Source organism: Hordeum vulgare, chromosome 7H, assembly GCF_904849725.1.
Source record: "Hordeum vulgare subsp. vulgare chromosome 7H, MorexV3_pseudomolecules_assembly, whole genome shotgun sequence".
Classification (NCBI taxonomy): domain Eukaryota; kingdom Viridiplantae; phylum Streptophyta; class Magnoliopsida; order Poales; family Poaceae; genus Hordeum; species Hordeum vulgare.
The window spans coordinates 54,189,035-54,208,429 of NC_058524.1; the positions used below are offsets into that span (position 1 = coordinate 54,189,035).

Consider the following 19,395-nt stretch of genomic DNA (forward strand, 5'->3'; position numbering starts at 1 on the left):
GTGGAACTGGCGGACGCGAACGGGCCGCCTCATATTTGTCCCATATTCGAACTGAATATGAGGGTTGCCGGTCAGTCATGATGTTTGAGGCTGGTTTGAGGCGTTCGGGTAGGTATTTTTTTGTGACCGGTCCGTCCATCCTGGTGTTTGAGACGGGTTTAGGCCCCGACTGTAAATGTTTTGAAGTTGTATATAGCTTCCAGTTTTTTCTCTCACTATTTCATTTTTGTCTTTGCATGTTTGAATTTTTCATATTGATGTTCTTCATTTTGATTATTCTAAAGGGGATATTTCTGTTGGAATTATGCCCTAGAGGCAATAATAAATGTATAGTTATTATTATAATTCCTGTATCAAGATAATAGTTTATTGTCCATGCTATAATTGTATTGAATGAAGACTCATTTACATGTGTGGATACATAGACAAAACACCGTCCCTAGCATGCCTCTAGTTGGCTAGCCAGTTGATCGATGATAGTCAGTGTCTTCTGATTATGAACAAGGTGTTGTTGCTTGATAACTGGATCACGTCATTGGGAGAATCACGTGATGGACTAGACCCAAACTAATAGACGTAGCATGTTGATCGTGTCATTTTGTTGCTACTGTTTTCTGCGTGTCAAGTATTTATTCCTATGACCATGAGATCATATAACTCACTTACACCGGAGGAATACTTTGTGTGTATCAAACGTCGCAACGTAACTGGGTGACTATAAAGATGCTCTACAGGTATCTCCGAAAGTGTTAGTTGAGTTAGTATGGATCAAGACTGGGATTTGTCACTCCGTGTGACGGAGAGGTATCTCGGGGCCCACTCGGTAATACAACATCACACACAAGCCTTGCCAGCAAAGTAACTTAGTGTAAGTTGCGGGATCTTGTATTACGGAACGAGTAAAGAGACTTGTCGGTAAACGAGATTGAAATAGGTATGCGGATACTGACGATCGAATCTCGGGCAAGTAACATACCGAAGGACAAAGGGAATGACATACGGGATTATACGAATCCTTGGCACTGAGGTTCAAACGATAAGATCTTCGTAGAATATGTAGGATCCAATATGGGCATCCAGGTCCCGCTATTGGATATTGACCGAGGAGTCTCTCGGGTCATGTCTACATAGTTCTCGAACCCGCAGGGTCTGCACACTTAAGGTTCGACGTTGTTTTATGCGTATTTGAGTTATATGGTTGGTTACCGAATGTTGTTCGGAGTCCCGGATGAGATCACGGACGTCACGAGGGTTTCCGAAATGGTCCGAAAACGAAGATTGATATATAGGATGACCTCATTTGATTACCGGAAGGTTTTCGGAGTTACCGGGAATGTACCGGGAATGACGAATGGGTTCCGGGAGTTCACCCGGGGGGGGGGGGGGCAACCCACCCCGGGGAAGCCCATAGGCTTTGGGGAGACACAGCAGCCCTTAGTGGGCTGGTGGGACAGCCCCAAGGGGGCCTATGCGCCAAGAATAAAGAATCAAAGGAAAAGAAAAAAAAAGAGGGAGGAAGTGGGAAGGGAGGGGGACTCCTCCCACCAAACCAAGTCCAACTCGGTTTGGGGGGGGAGTCATCCCCCCCCTTGGCTTGGACGACCCCTTGAGGGTCCCTTGGACCCCAAGGCAAGGTCCCCCTCCCTCCTCCTATATATATGGAGCAATTAGGGCTGATTTGAGACGACTTTCTCACGGCTGCCCGACCACATACCTCCATAGTTTTTCCTCTAGATCGCGTTTCTGCGGAGCTCGGGCGGAGCCCTGCTGAGACAAGATCATCACCAACCTCCGGAGCGCCGTCACGCTGCCAGAGAACTCTTCTACCTCTCCGTCTCTCTTGCTGGATCAAGAAGGCCGAGATCATCGTCGAGCTGTACGTGTGCTGAACGCGGAGGTGCCGTCCGTTCGGTACTAGATCGTGGGACTGATCGCGGGATTGTTCGCGGGGCGGATCGAGGGACGTGAGGACGTTCCACTACATCAACCGCGTTCTCTAACGCTTCTGCTGTACGATCTACAAGGGTATGTAGATCACTCATCCCCTCTCGTAGATGGACATCACCATGATAGGTCTTCGTGCGCGTAGGAAAATTTTTGTTTCCCATGCGACGTTCCCCAACAGCGGCATGTTACTACCCTCGAGCCTCTGCTCTTAAATATGAGTATAAACATATATAAATACGACAACACCCGTATAGACATAGGCCGCGCACCTCGCGAGGCCTACTAGTTGTTATCTCAGGCCAACTCCAATGCACGACCCCAAATGGAAGTCCATTTCGTCCGCTTTTTGTCCGTTTGGGGTGGCAATGGAGCCGCTTCCGCTCGGATTTGTGGATGCATCGGCTGTGCTCCCAATGCGCGAACGCATTTCAACCGCATCTCATCCGTTCGAGATCAACATGCAACAAATAGTTGAAGCAAACATAGCAACTAGTTCCACATCTGAAATAGTATTAGTGCAACCCATTCAAAATAAACACAATATCAAATACTCTTACAACCCAGTCAAAATTTGTTTTAATGAAAAGAAATTAAATTGATAGATCTACTAGTTGCCAACGTGAGTCCACATGTGCTCAACCTAGTCATTCACGAGCTGGACATGAGTATGCCATTCACACAGTTCATGATGAAAATGGAAAAACTGTTCGAAGGTTGAAGGAGGTGCCTGCTCAGGCTCATCATTTTCACCCTGAAAATCAAACCCTTGGTCATAGATGTTATCATCACGCTCATCTTCCACGATCATATTGTGCATAATCACACAAGCAGTCATCACATCCCAAAGCTACCGCATGCTCCATGTCAATGCAGGGTTTTGAACGACACCCCATCGAGACTGAAGCACACCGACGCTCCACGTTCTTCCTAGCACTCTCCTGCAAACCTCTGTCTCTTCTCTCCTTGCGGACCAGGTATGGTCTTCAAAGAGTGGACCACTTAGGATCGATACCATCAGCTAGGTAATCTCCCTTGTTGTACTGGTGGTCCTTGACCTCAAAGTCGACCTTCGGGGAGAGGCCTTTGCAAGCCTTGCAAAAAAGGGAGAGCACTGACGAACACTGCTATCATTATGAGAACAAGCCATGCCGAAGGAAAAATTCCATATCCCCAGATCTTGTGGAGTCGCCGCTTCAAGTATGACATTGACACCTTTCACATGCCCCATGTACTGCCCCTGCCAAGCAAATGGATAGTTCTTCCACATTTAGTGCATACAATCAATACTACCAAGCATGCCCAGAAAACCCCTCTCGGCATCCCTCTCTGTATCAGCGACAATTGGCTCTCTCGGGTACTTGTGGTCGAACACTGCCACCACGGCCTTGCAGAAACTATACATTGAGAGGAGACATCTAAACTCACTAATACGCACATACTCATCCACAAGATCACCGAAAATTCCATATGCAAGTATGTAAATAGCCGCAATGCATTTCTGGTAAGAAGAGAAGCCAAGCTTGCCAAGGCCATCCTCCTTGCACTCAAAGTATGGGTCATATGCTACCACTCCCTCCCGAATACGATTGAACACATGTCTCGACATATGGAAGTAGCAGCGAAATTTATATGCATTGAAGAGTGCGCTATTCTCGCTATTCTCAAAGTAATCGACATAGAGAAGTGTGTGACCTTTTTCCTTATTGCGGTTCAAGGCCGAAGCATGGCCAGTGATTGATCCCCTAAACCGAGACGCATCCTACTAATGTGGTCATGGACGACCAATGCAGCCGCCACAAGCTCTTCATCATCCGAGGATGAATCATCCGATGAGCAAATGAACTTGTGAAAGAAAAACTCATCGCCGCTATCCATAATACCTTGTGAGAAAATTGTCGAACACCTTGTGTTCGTGGTGGAGACGCGGTCGAAAAGAACAAGTCCAGTACGCAAAGCGAGGTTGGTGTTAGTGGGTGTGCATCCTGTGGCGCTGAAGTGACCACTAGTAGAAAACATGGCTTTGGTCCTGGCCTGATAAGAGCATTAGTCCCAGTTCTAGCGGCCAGGACGCCGGTCGGGCCTTGGCGGGCACCAATCCCGGTTCTTCTAGGACATTTAGTCTCGGTTCCAGTCACAAACCGGGACTAAAGGGTCTGGCTCATGGCGCAACACCTTTAGTCCCGGTTCGTATTTGGAACCGGGACTAAATGGCTATCTTCAGTCCCAGTTCTAGACACCACGCGGGACTAAAAGATTGCCTATATATATGCTCGTCCCTGCCCGCTCAGTCCTCTCATTTTTGGCCGGCCATCGTGTGCAGGTGTGTGGCACTCTAGTTCTCACCTCCTATGCACATGAGGTGTTTGATGAAATGCCCGAGCCACACTTAAGCTTTCTTTCCTCTCCAAGCTCGACCTCCAAGCTTCATTTCCCCAAGATTTGTCTAGGTTTGGCGGTGCACCAACTATCCAAGTGTTCTAAAAAGGTTAACAACTTCATCCTCATCTCTCCCTACTAGTTTAGCTCATTTCAAATGCTCTAGGGGTAGTGTGGTTTGTGGGTTTTAGTGGAGTGTATGTGTGAGTTCATTTGATTTAGATGCACAATTTGATCTGTATGTTGTTTATATACTTAATTATATAATGCACGCAAATGAACCAACAATGGATGTACGGTGACCGACGCACCTCCGACTACATTGACGACCTGCATAATTTTCTCGAAGTGGCTGGGGCAAACAAGCGAATGGTTTTATGTATTGTCCATGTACTGTATGTGGGAATACGAAGGATTACTCTTCCTCGAAAACCCTTCACTTGCACCTTCTTGAGATGGGTTTCATGCCACACTGTAATGTTTGGACAAAGCACGGAGAAAGCGGGGTTATGATGGAAGACAATGAAGAAGAAGAGGATGATCCTATGTTCCCTGAATACGGTGGTACTGCAACGGGGGAAGCTGAAGATCAAGAGGAACTAGATGTGCCCGTTGATGATGATCTTCGCCGGGTCATTGTTGATGCACACAGAGAATGCGAAAGTGAAAGGGAGAAGTTGAAGTTCGATCTCATGTTAGAGGATCACAAAAAAGGGTTGTACCCAAATTGCAAGATGGCAACACAAAGCTCGGTACCACACTGGAATTGCTGCAATGGAAGGCAGAGAATGGTATATCTGACAAGGGATTTTAGAAGCGACTGAAAATAATGAAGAACAAGCTTCCAAAGGATAACGAATTGCCTGACAGTACGTATGAAGCAAAGAAGGTTCTCTACCCTCTAGGATTAGAGGTGCAGAAGATACATGCATGCCCGGTATGCGGTGCATTGCGGTATAAGATCATATGAGATGACCCTCGTGATATTGAGGGCCAACATCCCGGGAAGAGGGTTCCTGCCAAGGTGATGTGGTATGATCCTATAATACCACGGTTGAAACGTCTCTTTAGAAACAAAGAGCATGCCAAGTTGTTGCGATGGCACAGAGAAGACCATAAGAAAGACGGGATGTTGAGAGTACTCGCCGACGGGTCGAAGTGGAGAAAAATCGAGAAAGTGGGGGGCTTTGCAGATGAGGCAAGGAACGTATGGTTTGGTTTAAGTGCAGATGACATTAATCCTTTTGGGGAGCAGAGAAGCAATCATAGCACGTGGCCTCTAACTCTATGCATCTATAACCTTCCTCCTTTGATGTGCATGAAGCGGAAGTTCATTATGATGTCGATGCTCATCCAAGGCCCTAAGCAACCTGACAACGACATTGATGTGTACATAAGGCTATTAGTTGAAGAACTTTTACAGTTATGTGATAAAAAAGCATATGTGTGTGGGATAAGCACAAACAACAGGAATTTGATCGACGATCGTTGCTGTTTGTAACCATCAATGATTGGTCTCCTCTTATTAACCTTTCAGGACAGACAAACAAGAGATACCACACATGCACACACTGTTTATATGAGACTGAAAGTATATATTTGGACAAATGTAAGAAGAATGTGTACCTGGGACATCGTCAATTTGTTTCGAGCAGGCATCACTTAAGAAAGAAAGGCAAACATTTCAAAGGTGAGGCAGATCATCAGAAGAAGCCTGTCAACCGTACAAGTGATGTTATATTTGATATCGTCAAGGATTCACAAGTTATCTTTGGAAAGGTTCATGACGGACAATCTGTTTCGAATGACGCTGAGGGACATGCACTCATGTGGAAGAAAAATCTATTTTGGGACCTACCTTATTGGAGAGACCTGGAGGTCCACTCTGCAATCGACGTGATGCATGTGACGAAGAAATGTTTGTGTGAACCTGCAAGGTTTCTTGAGCGTGTATGGAAAGACAAAATATACACTAAAGGCATGGGAGAACCAGCAATGTATGAACGAAAAAGACGGAATGCATCCGAAGCAGTATCAAGGTCCTGCCAGTTGAGTGTTGGAAGTTGTTGGGGTCGATGGTCGGCGTCGGCGGCCGTAGCTTCTCTCCCACCGACAGCAAGGAACCACGAATGATGTCACAACCCTAGTTTACCCTTGCACTTGGTTTAGTTATGTGTGTTGCATCATGTTTAAATTTTTCTTAAACTTGAAATGGGGACTATAAAAAACCCTAGCACTTCATTGGAAAACCAATTCCAACAACTAAATTTTTCAATGAATCCAAAATTGCCTTCACAAATGTTCACCATTTTCGATAAATGTTGGAACAACATACCAGAGGTGATGCACATTTAACAAAGTCATTTGGCATCTTAAATAAATAAAAAAATCCATCTGAAAAATGACCTTTAAATTGCTATAAATATGTGAGTAGCTTCAAAATTTCCCAAACTTATTATGGGGCTTGGCGATAATGTACTTATACTCTAGAATTGTTTTCAGGTTTTTTCTTTTTCTTTAATACCCTAAATAATTTAAAACACAGGGCAAATCTAGAAAACATAAGCTAAATACAAAATCGAGAAAGACAAAGGAGGCCCGCTAGCCAGCCTAGCTGGCCGTGCCAGTCGTCTCTAACCTGTGCCAGTAGGCAGAGGCGAGACAAGGCACGGCGCTCGTCGGCCGAGCGCCACACGAGCTGCCCGCCTGCCTCTCTCCCTAGCCAGTGTGATGGGGGGATAAGCGCCCTAGTGTAGCCCCGAACGAGCCCATGTCTGTTCCCTCCCCCCCTCTACCTCCCCTCGCTCTCTGCCTGCCATGGCCGCAAGTCTCGAGAGCTCGCCGCCGTGAACACTGTATTCACCGCGCCTCCCTCGCCTTCCTGAGCCATCCCTGAGCTCCGCCTCAACGTCTTCATATTCCTCACCGAGCCATGCATCGCCAGACGCCTCCGAACGCCGTCCCTGACCTCGTGTGCATCCTTCGACCGCCGAGATCGCCGACGACCGCATGTCGTATCTAGGCCATCCTCGAGCCCGCTACAACACCCTCTGCAACCATCATGAGCTCCAACTCCTAATCCCCCTCTTCCTCGTGTTCATTGCGAGCTCTAGCCCTCGATTCCACCAGCGCTCGAACGGACCGCCGCAAGATCTCGACGCCGTCGACCCTCCGATGCTTCTCCAGTCTGTCTGACACATCCATCGTGTTCGTTAGGTCACGTAGCACACGTAGGAGCCAAGAACACCTCGCCCCTGCTACCTTAGCGTTAGACCCGAGCTCATCCGAGATCCAGCGTTCGCAACGTTGTCACCGGCGATGATTCCATCCACCCCAGCCCCTCGGTTTGCCCAGTTAGATGCGCGTGAGCGTGCCCGTCACGTAGATGCCATCCACTGTTGTTTCGGTTGCCGGAGCAGCGTTTCTGATTCCTCCCCCGCGTCTGGATGCTGCCGGCGGCTAAACACCGGCGGGTCTGACCCATTTGTCCAGGGGCTTGACCTCCCCTTGGTCAGTGACGAGTTTAATTATTTGCTTAATTAGTCCAAATAGACACTGACATCTGGGCCCAGCCCACTGACACACTTAGGTTAACTCTAATCAGGGTTAATTGTTTTAATTAACCCTATTTAGCTAACTGGGTCACTAACCAGTCGGACCCACTAGTCAGGTTTGGCCTGAGCAAGTGACATTGACCCTTACGTTGCATTGATGTCATGATGACGCAGTAAACCTATTTCTTGATTTATTTTAATTCAAATACAATTAGGTAATTTTATAAAATAATTAAAACTCCAAAATTCATATGAAATCAACCATAGCTCAGATGGAAAAGATTTATATATGAATTTTGATCATAAAAACCCAATCTATCCATTGGTACCATTATCATGCATTTTAGACCAAGTTATACCTGCCTATCAGGTCAAATCAATTAAATGGTATTTAAATTACCATATATGGAGTTTGAATTTGAATCTTTGATTCAAACCAACTTCAACCAATCTGATTATAGATGCACTAGTTCATCCAAATCCATTTTGCCATGTCACGACCATGCATCATGTTGATGCACTTGTCATGTGTTGATTGTTCCTCTGTTACTGTATTGCGGTAGGTTGTGCTTTCGAGGATACATGTGAGTATCTAGCTGAAGGGCAGTTTGCTGCCACCAACCTGCAAGGCAAACAACCCCTTTTGAACATTCTGATACAATCCCATGCTCTCGCTGCTGCTCTCATTTATTGCATTAGGACAACAACATTTTCAATTGTTACTTGCTTCGGTAGTTGAACCCATTCGTCTGCATTACCTGTCATTGTCACAGTAAATAGCTAAACCAAGCAAGCTAGCATACCTGGTAGATGCTTGAGTCGTGTTGTGCCATTACCCCGCTATGCTTGCTATGCTTAGAGTTGTGTCAGGTCTTCATCTGGGTGATGAACCAGAGTGAAATGAGTGTATTTTAATGATGAATGTTAAATGTTGAACCCGTTTTGATAAAGGTAGCGTGAGTGGCCATGTAGGAGTACATGACGGGGTAACCTCATTGAAACCGCTCTTAGGAACCGAGTTCCGTATTTGTGATCCAAGACTAGCTACTACCACACATTGAGCTCCAGGCGCTCCAAGCTCTCTCGGCTTATTAATCGCCTCGTACTCTGTCCAGGAGTTGCAAGTAGTTTCTGATGTTTGTAGATTATGTTGGCGGCCGTGCGTAGCGCTGACCTCACGGGTGGGCTATGACGCAGTAGGCAATTGGCACGGTGTACCAAGTGACACCCGAATGGTGGGCTTGTGAACATTGCTCACATCGTTTGAAGCCGTAGCGGAAACTTCGGCCGGACTTCCATGCGGATTCAGTTTCAAATAGGCGATGTCGACGTGGATTCTCTGACATATGATTGCTAGCGACACATTCATATACGTGAGTCAAAAGACGCAAACGGTCCCGACCAAGATAAGATGGCAGCCGTGGGGATTACCTTGTGTGAGACCATAAAATGATATGATGTGTTACATGCTAGATTTATATGGCTTAGAATCGGGATCCTGACACCGGCAAAAGGCTCTACCGAAACGGGGCCGTGGGCCGTGTATGACATGACGTGGTTGTGGAGCGGACGGCCTCGATGGAAGGCGATGCGGCCAGGAATAAGGGCGGCGATGAAGATGGCGGGGGCGATGGGCGAAAGGCGAGGGGAAGGGAGTGTTGGAGGAAAAAAATGGTTGTGTTCCCGACGGCAGGCCAGGGGAAGAACAAGGGGGCACGTTTCGCCCGTCCGTTATGTCCGTTCGCCAAAACAGCTCAAAATTGAATGAAAATGGATCGGAAACGGATAAAATCATACTCCGTACATTTGTTCGTTTGCTTCTGTTGGGCGGTTGTTTTGTCCGTTTACTCAAACACACGCGGGGCCGTTCGCGCGTTGGAGTTGACCTCACATGCGCTCGCGCTAAGTCGTTGACTATCTGATCCACATTTATTGATTTCTCCATTGCTGATCTTTCCCTCTTACAGAGTGTCCTCTATTCCTCGTTCACAGTAGTATTTGTTGATTTCAAGATGATGGACACGTTCTCTATGCTTTGATTTCTTTCTCCAGGCAGAGACGAGTTCTTCGCTGGCCGTCACGAGCGCCATGGATGCTCCGATGAGTTCTTCCCTTGGTGCCGTGGGGCCCCTTCTTAGGAAGCTCGACTCGATGCTGCCTCCCGATTACCGGCTGCCAAAGGCACTCAAGGGCAAAATCGAGCTCCTCAAGGCAGATCTGGAAGAGATAAGCGTCGCCCTTGTAGAGCAGTCAACGGCAGATTCCCCCAACGAGATGGCAAAATACTGGATGAATGAGGTGCGTGAACTCTGCTATGACATCGACGATTTCATCGACAGTATCATGTCGACGCATGCCGATGCCAAGATGAGATCGGTGCACAGCTACAAGGTTGGCCGTGTCAAGATTGCTTGGCTTCCCAAGACGCTGAAGCCGTGTACAAGGGCCGCCAAGATCTCAGATCTCAGGGCCCTGGTGCGGGAGGCGATCCAACGACATGAAAGGTATCTTGATGGTTGCACCTCGAGCTCTAGATGTGTGTTCACTGGGCACGGCCGGATTCCAGCAATGTATGCAGAGGCTGCACACTGCCTTGTTGGTGTGGACGACGCTAAGACAAAGCTTGTCAAGAGTCTCATCGATGAGGAGCAGCAGCTGAAAGTGGTGGCCATAGTTGGACCTGCCGGTGTAGGCAAGACCACGCTTGCAAAACAGGTGTACCATGAACTCGGGGAGCGATTCGAGTGCCGAGCTTTCGTCCGGGCATCCCGGAAGCCTGACATGAGGAGATTACTTGGGGGCGTCCTCTCTCAAGTTCAGGAACACCGACGCCCCTCTGATTCCTGCACGGTGCAAAACCTCATCGACAGTCTCACCAAACATCTCCAAAACAAGAGGTACTGCATTGCCAGGGCCTTGTTGCTCACTCTTTCAGTTGGGGTTTATGGTTTTCGTTTGCCAAATAAGGTTCAGTCTCTACCTAAATATTGTGAGGTCAAATTTGTTTTAAGATACTCTCAAAGTCCATAAACTTTGGAAACATAAGAATAAGTTCATTTCTGCATGCATATTTGTGTAGCGAGTTTATATCCATGGTAAAATTTATCAAATTAATATCATAAAAAATGGAGTGTTTATGCTGGCATTTTTTTTTTCATTGGTTCAACATGCCTCGACCTTTCTATATAGTCTACTTATTTACAGCAGGGTAACTCTGTTATTAAAAAAACCTTTTTAGGACTCACTCAGGATTCCAAAAGTGCAAAAACATGTAATAGAAGTTGTTTGGTTGTGGTTGTACCATATGAAAACAATGAAACTTTCCTAAGGATAGTTGTTTCCCATAGTCGTCATAAAAAATCATGACTTAAAACTGAGTGGAAAATCTACTTTATTCCTAATTATTGTTATTATAATTTTGTATGTTTCTTTTGCAGATATGTTGTCGTAATTGATGATTTGTGGGAAACAACAGCATGGGATATTGTTACCAGTGCTTTCCCTGAAGGTACTAATTGCAGTAGAATAATAACAACGACAGAAAGTGAGGGCGTAGCTCAGGAATGCTGTGATTATCAGTCTAATAATATTTTGAAGATGAAACCCCTTGGCAGGGAAGACTCTGGGAAACTGTTGTACAACCTGATTTTTGGACCTGAATGCATATTCCCTGAACAATTAAACTTTGTTTCTGAGTCAATCATAACCAAATGTGCTGGTTTGCCACTAGCAACAATTTTTGTAGCTGGTCTTTTAACAAGCCAGCCTGACAACGCTGAGCTATGGCAGCACGTGCAGGAATGTTTATACTCGAATTTGAGTACAACTTCTACTTTGGAAGAGACACTGCAGGAAATACTAAAGCTTAGTTTCAATAGTCTTCCTCGCTATTTGAAGACATGCTTGATGTACGTTAGTATGTATCCGGAGGGTTACACAATGTGGAAGATTGATTTGATTAAGCAATGGATAGCAGAAGGTTTCATTGGTGCAACAGAAGGAACAGACACATGGGAGGTTGCATATGGCTATTTTGGAGAACTTGTCAACAGGGGAATGATCCAACCCGTGGAAATTAACTACAGTGGTGAGGTGCTGTCCTGCACACTGCATCATGTTGTACTCGATCTTATTAAACTTGAATCTACTGAAGAGAGATTTATCACTGCATTAGATTACTCTCAGACCATCAGAGGGCATTATAGCAATTTTCGTCGGCTGTCGTTCCACTTCAGCAATACCAGATATGCAACGAAACCAACTGGCCTATCACTGTCAAAAGTTCGATCAATTGGCTTTTTTGGAATCCTTGAGTGTGTGCCTTCAGTTGTGGAGTTTAAGCTTCTTCGAGTTCTAATACTTGAATTTTGGGGTGATCAACGGGGGAGCACCAGTCTCAATCTCGCAAGAATCGGCAGTTTGTTTCAACTGAGATATTTGAAAATTTTATGTGATCCCAGTGTGGAAGTAGAACTACCAACCCAGATGCGAATGCTGCGATACTTGGAAACGCTGGCAATTGATGCAGCAGTGTCTGCTGTTCCGTTGGATATTATTCATCTGCCGGGTTTGCTGTATCTCTCTCTTGGAGATAAGACAGATCTACCTGATGAGATTGGCCGCATCATTTCTCTGCGTACATTACACTATTTTGACATTGGCAGTAACTCTGAAGACAATGTATTGAGCCTTGGTGACCTAGTGAACCTGCAGGATCTTCACCTCACTTACCATACCAAGGACTCAGATGAGCATTGTACAGAGGAGTCCAGTGAGCGTATGAAGAGAAACCTGGCAGCTCTGGCCTCTTCACTGGGGAAACTGGCTAACCTCAAATATGTCACTCTGGCCCCTGGTGTTTCAGGCATGTCAATTTGTCATGATGTATGGAGCAGCATGTCCTCTCCACCCATCTTTCTTCAGAGACTCGAGTTGTTGCCCCCCATTTGCATCTTCTCCAGGCTTCCAGAGTGGATTGGTCAACTCGGGAAACTATGCATTCTGGAAATTGTTGTTAGTGAGATGCTGAGGAAAGATATGGATATACTGACAGGATTGCCTGCCCTGACAGTTCTCTCACTGCATGTCTGGCAACCTATGGCAGAAAGGGTGATCTTCAAAAGAGGGACATTCCCAGCTCTCAAGTACTTCAATTACACGTGTGGCGCAATATGCCTATCCTTCCAGGAAGGAGCGTTGCCCAATCTTAAGAGGCTCGAGCTAAGTTTCAATGCTCACAGAGGAGAAGATTATGATCATTTTCTTGCTGGAATTGAGTACCTATTAAACCTCAAGGAGATTGCTGGAACAATTGGGGCTGCTCCTGGAGCCGAAGAACTTGACAGGAGGGCTGCAGAGTCTGCATTTAAGGATGCCATTTGCAATCATCCAAGGTTTCCTAGTTACGACTACGTAAAAAGAGCAGATTGGATAGAGGAAGAGTACAATCCTCAAGAGAAACAGCATTTGATACAATACAAAGACTCGTTAAGTGAGCATGGAAGTTGGGAGAAAAGGATCGTCGAATATATAAAGCAAAATCCCGATATGGACTTAAATGAGTACGAGATGTTCTGTCGCAGGTATGGCTTCTTAGTCTTGATTCTGCACTTGCTCTCTTATTTTATACGAGGGAAACCGACCGCTTTAATTAAGAAAAAAAGTTCAGTCAACATTCAGCGAAGGTCTTAGACGCACGAAGTTCATGCTCGGTGGTCACCGATTTCAGCACTCTGGCGAGCGACTGTGGCACCGTGACCAGCGACTCCAGCTGCATGGACAGCGCTGACTCAGGGTCCGGGGGCGCTGCTGGAGTGAGTGCCTATATAGTGGAATGTGCGGCATTCTGGGGGCTCACGTCAATTTCTGGCGGTTCGCAGGAGAATTGTGACACGGCTGTTGCCGTGCCACGATTTTATGGCTTGCCGCTCTTCCTCACGGGCAACTCGATGGTTGATGGGCCTTATCCCATGTGGTTTCGCCTTCCTGCGCACTTCTTTGCTGTATACGATGGCCACAGTGGCCCGCAGGTACCCCGAGTCCACCATGAATGACAATAATAAGAGGCGAATTAATTTCATGTCCCAGGAGAAAACTGTACGCACAAATCAGATAGTTTTTTTTTTATAGGTACCTTAGTGCATTCTGCTTGATTCATATTCAGGTTGCAAATTACTGCCGGGATCGACTCCATGCAGCGCTGGTGGAGGAGCTCGGTAGGACAGAGAGGACCTTGTCTGGTGTTAGCTGGGGAACTGTGGAGTTCAAGAAGCAGTGGGAAAAGGCGTTTGTGGATGTCTTCTGTATGGTGGATGACGAGGTCGGGGGCAAGGTGACGAGAGGCCTAGCTAAGGCAGCGGAGGTAGAACCTCTGGCACCTGATCACATCGGTTCGACAGCGGTTGTTGCTGTTATCTGGTTTTCACATATCATTATTGCCAATTGTGGAGACTCACGGGCAGTGCTCTGCCGTGGCAAGAAGCCCGTGCCATTGACAGTGGATCACATAGTAAGCTCCCGTGCTCTGTGAGGCTTCTGTTCTTTATTCAATTGTTTACCTTGAACTTCTGGTTCAGGCTTTTTTTTACGTTGATTAGATGTAAACCATGTTGTTCTTGTTTGTATTCCAGCCTAACAGGGAGGATGAGTATGCAAGAATTGAGGCAGCGGGTGGCAATATCATACAGTGGGATGGCTATCGAGTTTTGGGTGTCCTTAGCGTGACGCGATCAATTGGTATGTTTGCTATTCCTTAACCCTAAACCTGTAAACCATCAAGAAACAGAATGACTACACTTTAATGAGAAAATCTGAAGAGAAATGTGCGTACATGAACGGCGGGCTCACGCTGGATTCCGTCCCTATGACTAGAATTCAAAAAAAATTATCTCTTAAACTGTTAATTTGATCGATGATCCATTTTCGTCTTTGATTTTGTTTCAACGAAATCTTCAAAAACTAGGTTCCATGTCAACATGTTTCGATTACTTTTTTTTTCTCGTACTCACCACATTTATTGTACTTACTTGTCATATCAATAAGTATTTACTTGTCTGATAAAAAATAACTTAATTGCCATATTTTTAAAAATTACGCATAAATATGACATCTCGACATAATCAAACTGATAAATACAAATAACTTGTTTTAGGCCATTACGCGTAAAATTATGACAAATCAACATATTTAAAACCGGTGATCACAAAAAATCTTTTTTGATCATCATCTGTAAATATGACAACTCGGCATAGTTAAACTAACAAGCACAAAAAATAGTTTTCTGACAAAGTTGTATGTAAATATTACAAGTTGGCATATTTTCAAATTGGCAAACACAATCTATAACATGCTTTTATATAATGTATAATGAAAACTGCTACAAGACTTTGTACGAAACAATATTAAAAAGTGTCAATCAAGTTATTTTTTTCAGGCAAGTAAGTGATTAATAATATGGCAACTCGATCAAAAAATGTGGTAAGTATGAACGGAAAAAAATAGTTGATGAAAATGTCGATATGGGATCTAGTTTTGAAGAACTCGTCGCGAGAAAATCAATGATGAAAACGGATCATCGATTGAATTAACAGTTTTGTAGATAAATTTTTTTGAATTCCAAACATTAAAGGGAATCTTGCGCATAGGTCAAACCTAAAAAAAGTACATCGGACCCAACTAGCCAACGGATCTGCATGCACTAATCGGTTCCAACGGCCGTCGCACGGTAACACCGCTGCCTAGTTAGGTCCCACTTTAATTTAAAAACAAAATAAAATGGCTTATGTATTCTACGTGCCTAGTCTTTTCTGCTTTATTGTTTTTGGAGTGATGCTACATGTGGTTTTATGACCTCTTATATTTTTGACTGATGTTTTCCCTAGAAATTTTCACTTCAAGGCACAACACTGTATTGGGGCTTTGAATCTAAACCATAAACTCTAACTACACATGATTGACCTCAGCTACGCAATTAAGAAAATTTGACATACATGTTCCTAGACTATATTCAATATTGTCACTCTATTTCCCCTCCTCCACTTCTCCGCCTTCTCAGCCCTTCTCCTGACGCATCGGGTTTTTGCAATATCAATGCGGGCTAGGTAACACACAGGTCACCCTGACACAAAAGCTGCCCCTCTCATAATTGTATAGAACACTAATTGTGTAAATTTGTGTATACAGTTATTCATTTTTCTAAATAAATTAACTTTGGTATTTGGTGTCAATCTTGCACAACATAAATGTAAAGGAATGTTGTTGTTAGTATGTTGCCTTCTATTTGCAGAGCATCTTAGTATGTTGTCGTCGGCTGGTACACAAGATGACAATCTGTCATCCCAAATACTTAAAAATGCAGTTGTATTTTTTAATTTTTAACAGTCTGCATCCATCTCTGATTCCACGCACATGCATTTATTACTCTTCAAGATTTTTTAATATCCATAACTTTTGACTCGTCTTTCAAATCCGTTTTTACCATTGTATCGGTCGTGATGAATACTTTAAAACTAGATCCCATATGGATAGATTCCAGCGAACTTTTTTTTAAGCAACTTTGGGGTGATATTGAGATAACTTTAATGCTAAAAAACAACTTATTATTAGTGTGCGTAGTATGATATGCTAACAACAAAATTTTCTTCAAAGTTATCTATCATGACTAGAAGGTTAACTAACTTCATCTTTTAGCGACCGCATGGCAGATGTCGTCAACTATTTCCAAACTGAAATGGTTAAATTATACGGTGGATGTGCATGCTCAGCTCCTTATGCGTTGGATGTGCATGCTCAGCTCCTTATGCGTTGGATGTGCATTAATTCTTCTAATTTTTTTAAAAAAACTAAGCCGTGTGTCGGAATTATGATAAGGTTTCATCGTTAGGTTTCTTGTGAGGAACTCTTCAAAACGAGATCTCATATGACTATGTTTTGAAGAATTTATTTTAAAAGAAACTTCAATGATAGATGAGGCAACCTTAATGCTAAACAGAAGCAACTTTGATGCTACATGAATTGCATCATGTGTATACACATGAGTTGCTTATTGAATGCATTGAAGTTGAGCAAAAACACGCTAGAAGTTGCTAACTTTTTTGTGATACTCGAGTGCAATTATGATAACTATTTACGAATAGCAGGTAACTGGGCATCAATGATAGGCACTTGACCATCAGTAATAGGCAGCTGAGCATCAAAATCGAAAAAAGTTACAGTATTTGTAGGCAACTGAGTATCAACCATAAGCAACTGAGCATCATTAATAGGCAACTAGGCATCAATGTTTGGCAATTTCATAGTATTTGTAGGCAATTAAGCATCAACCACATGTAATTACTCGTACGTAGCACTAAATGTGTCTCATGTTTTGTGTGATTTTTTCTTTTTTACAAAAAAAAAACCAAATAGGTAGTCAACTAGGTCAAAAAATAAGTTGCTTTTCTATAACACTAAAGTTGGCTTATTATCATTTAAAGTTGCCCAAAAAGAAGCTTGTCAAAACATATTCATATGGGGTCTATTTTTAAAGATCTTGTCGTAAGAAAGCCAATCGTGAAAATGAAACTTAATTCTAATGCTCGGTTCAAAAAATATATCTTTAAAAAAAACAATGAACGTAATTAATTACACTGAAAGAGGGAACCAGGTCGTGTACTTTTATGGACTGTCCTTGCACACGCACGACTCTGTCCTGTTTTGGGAGTGCGCTCGTGCCCACAAACGGGCGCCTTTGAGCTGGCGAGCCGCGTCCATCTTTCATTTGTTCCGCTGCGTGCTGTTTGTGATCACCAGCGACAAGTATGAAAAAGCAGCAATTAGTTATGATTGCATTTTGAATTATATGGGAACTCAAAACACGTGAATAAGTAAAAGAAGCTTTCTGGTCGTCCCTATTCAAGGACATATCGAAATTCTATCTAGAAATTGCATATGCCATACTTCTGGAGACCGAAGAAATTTCCACAAGGCAACCTGATGCTAAAAACCTAATGCAAACTATATAGGAAGGTTGTAGCTACCTTGACTCCTGCAATCCAATAGGCTTTGTAGGAACAACAATTTATGGGTTGAAATCCTTCAAAATCCAATAAGAATCTTCTAATTTCCTAAATGTTTATGGCTGCCTACGTTAGTTACTCGTTGCCTTTGTTTCTTCAATTGTTTTTCCTTGGGCTGGACATACACATGGGTTTGTAGATCTTCCAGCTGGATCTGACATTCATCTTACGAAACCACATGATTTCACATATATTGCTAACATTCTTTTGTCAGTTACCTGCCTCTTGCAATCAATATGTATTCTTATCATAGATAGACTAACGGTCGATGTACCATCTCTTACCATTCATTACAGTCACTGTTAGATCTGGTTTTATAGTAGATCCTAGTTTTGTTGTGTAATTCAATTATGTCTTACTGTATGAGTTTAAGCTACACAACTTATGGCGTCTTGTACCTGCTGCAGGTGACAGATATCTCAAGCCATGGATAATTCCAGTCCCAGAGGTCACAGTTGTTCCTCGACAGGCGGAGGACGAGTGTCTTATTCTTGCCAGCGATGGCCTCTGGGACGTACTGTCAAATCAAGAGGTGTGTGATGTTGCTCGCCAAAGAATACTTCTGTGGCATAAAAATAACAGCATAGCTTCATCGTCGGCGGAACGAAGCGGTGACTCATCAGATCCAGCCGCTCAAGCGGCTGCTGAATACTTGTCAAAGCTTGCTAGGAGGAAGGGGAGCAAGGATGACATCACAGTTATTGTGGTCGACCTCAAGGCAAAGAGGAAGTTCAAGAGTAAACTTGGAACGCCTGTTTGATGGACGACCACCAGAAAAAATTGCTTGGAAGTGATAGATTTTGACGATCCAAAATCGACCACTTTTAAGCCCCGCCGCCTTAGCAGTTAGAACGTTACTACTTAATTCTGTCCTTTTTGCCAACTTTAAAGCCGGATCATCATGTCTTTGAGTCTTATACTTGAGTTTTCTTAAGCCCATAAAAAGATGTACTACCAAATTAATTCTCTGGGCAGTCCCTGTTAAAAAAGGAAAATGTTTAACATCCACCGGCTGATCTCTCCTTCTTGTAAACCGTCTCCCTTGCTCGACATGTGTCTGGGGCGTGTCCACCACCCCACACTTTCAACCTTATCTTTCTCTATGGGCCTTTCTTCTCCACTCGTTTCCTATTCGCCGCGCTGGCCACGGGGAGATGCTCCCGGCAGCGACCACTAGATGCAAAGGTTAAGCAGCAACGCCATATGATTCTATGGAGTGGTCGGAGGTGAGCGGCCGCGCTACTGCAACGCTACAGGGAGTGGTGAAGGGAATGGGGGTTGCTGCAGGGGCTCTGCCGTGATGCGCGAGCACCGCGTTGTGCTACAGGAAGGGTCGACACAATGGAGCATCACTGGGCCAGCTGGCGGACCTAGAACGTATTTTGACTGGGGGCAAAGTATTTGAGTGGGGCATATTCATTCAAAATTCAAAGAATTTTTAGCATATTTTCCAAAAGGCACAA

The 19,395-nt window shown here is 44.4% G+C and overlaps 1 protein-coding gene across 3 annotated transcripts in view; it reads left to right on the forward strand.

Annotated features, from left to right (window-relative positions):
* The window catches only part of LOC123412810 (disease resistance protein RGA5-like), a 28,994-nt gene extending 9,974 nt beyond the window's left edge, over positions 1-19,020 (forward strand). For 2 of the 3 annotated variants that reach the window (XM_045105756.1, XM_045105758.1), the window contains 6 exons: positions 9,930-10,774; positions 11,315-13,459; positions 13,546-13,906; positions 14,041-14,385; positions 14,507-14,612; positions 18,340-19,020. In XM_045105756.1, coding sequence (XP_044961691.1) covers positions 9,930-10,774; positions 11,315-13,459; positions 13,546-13,906; positions 14,041-14,385; positions 14,507-14,612; positions 18,340-18,692 — 4,155 coding nt within the window. In that variant the 3' untranslated portion in view covers positions 18,693-19,020. The remainder of the gene's footprint in view (positions 1-9,929; positions 10,775-11,314; positions 13,460-13,545; positions 13,907-14,040; positions 14,386-14,506; positions 14,613-18,339) is intronic. The other variant, XM_045105757.1, reaches the window with a different exon arrangement.
* Positions 19,021-19,395: the final 375 nt, after the last annotated feature.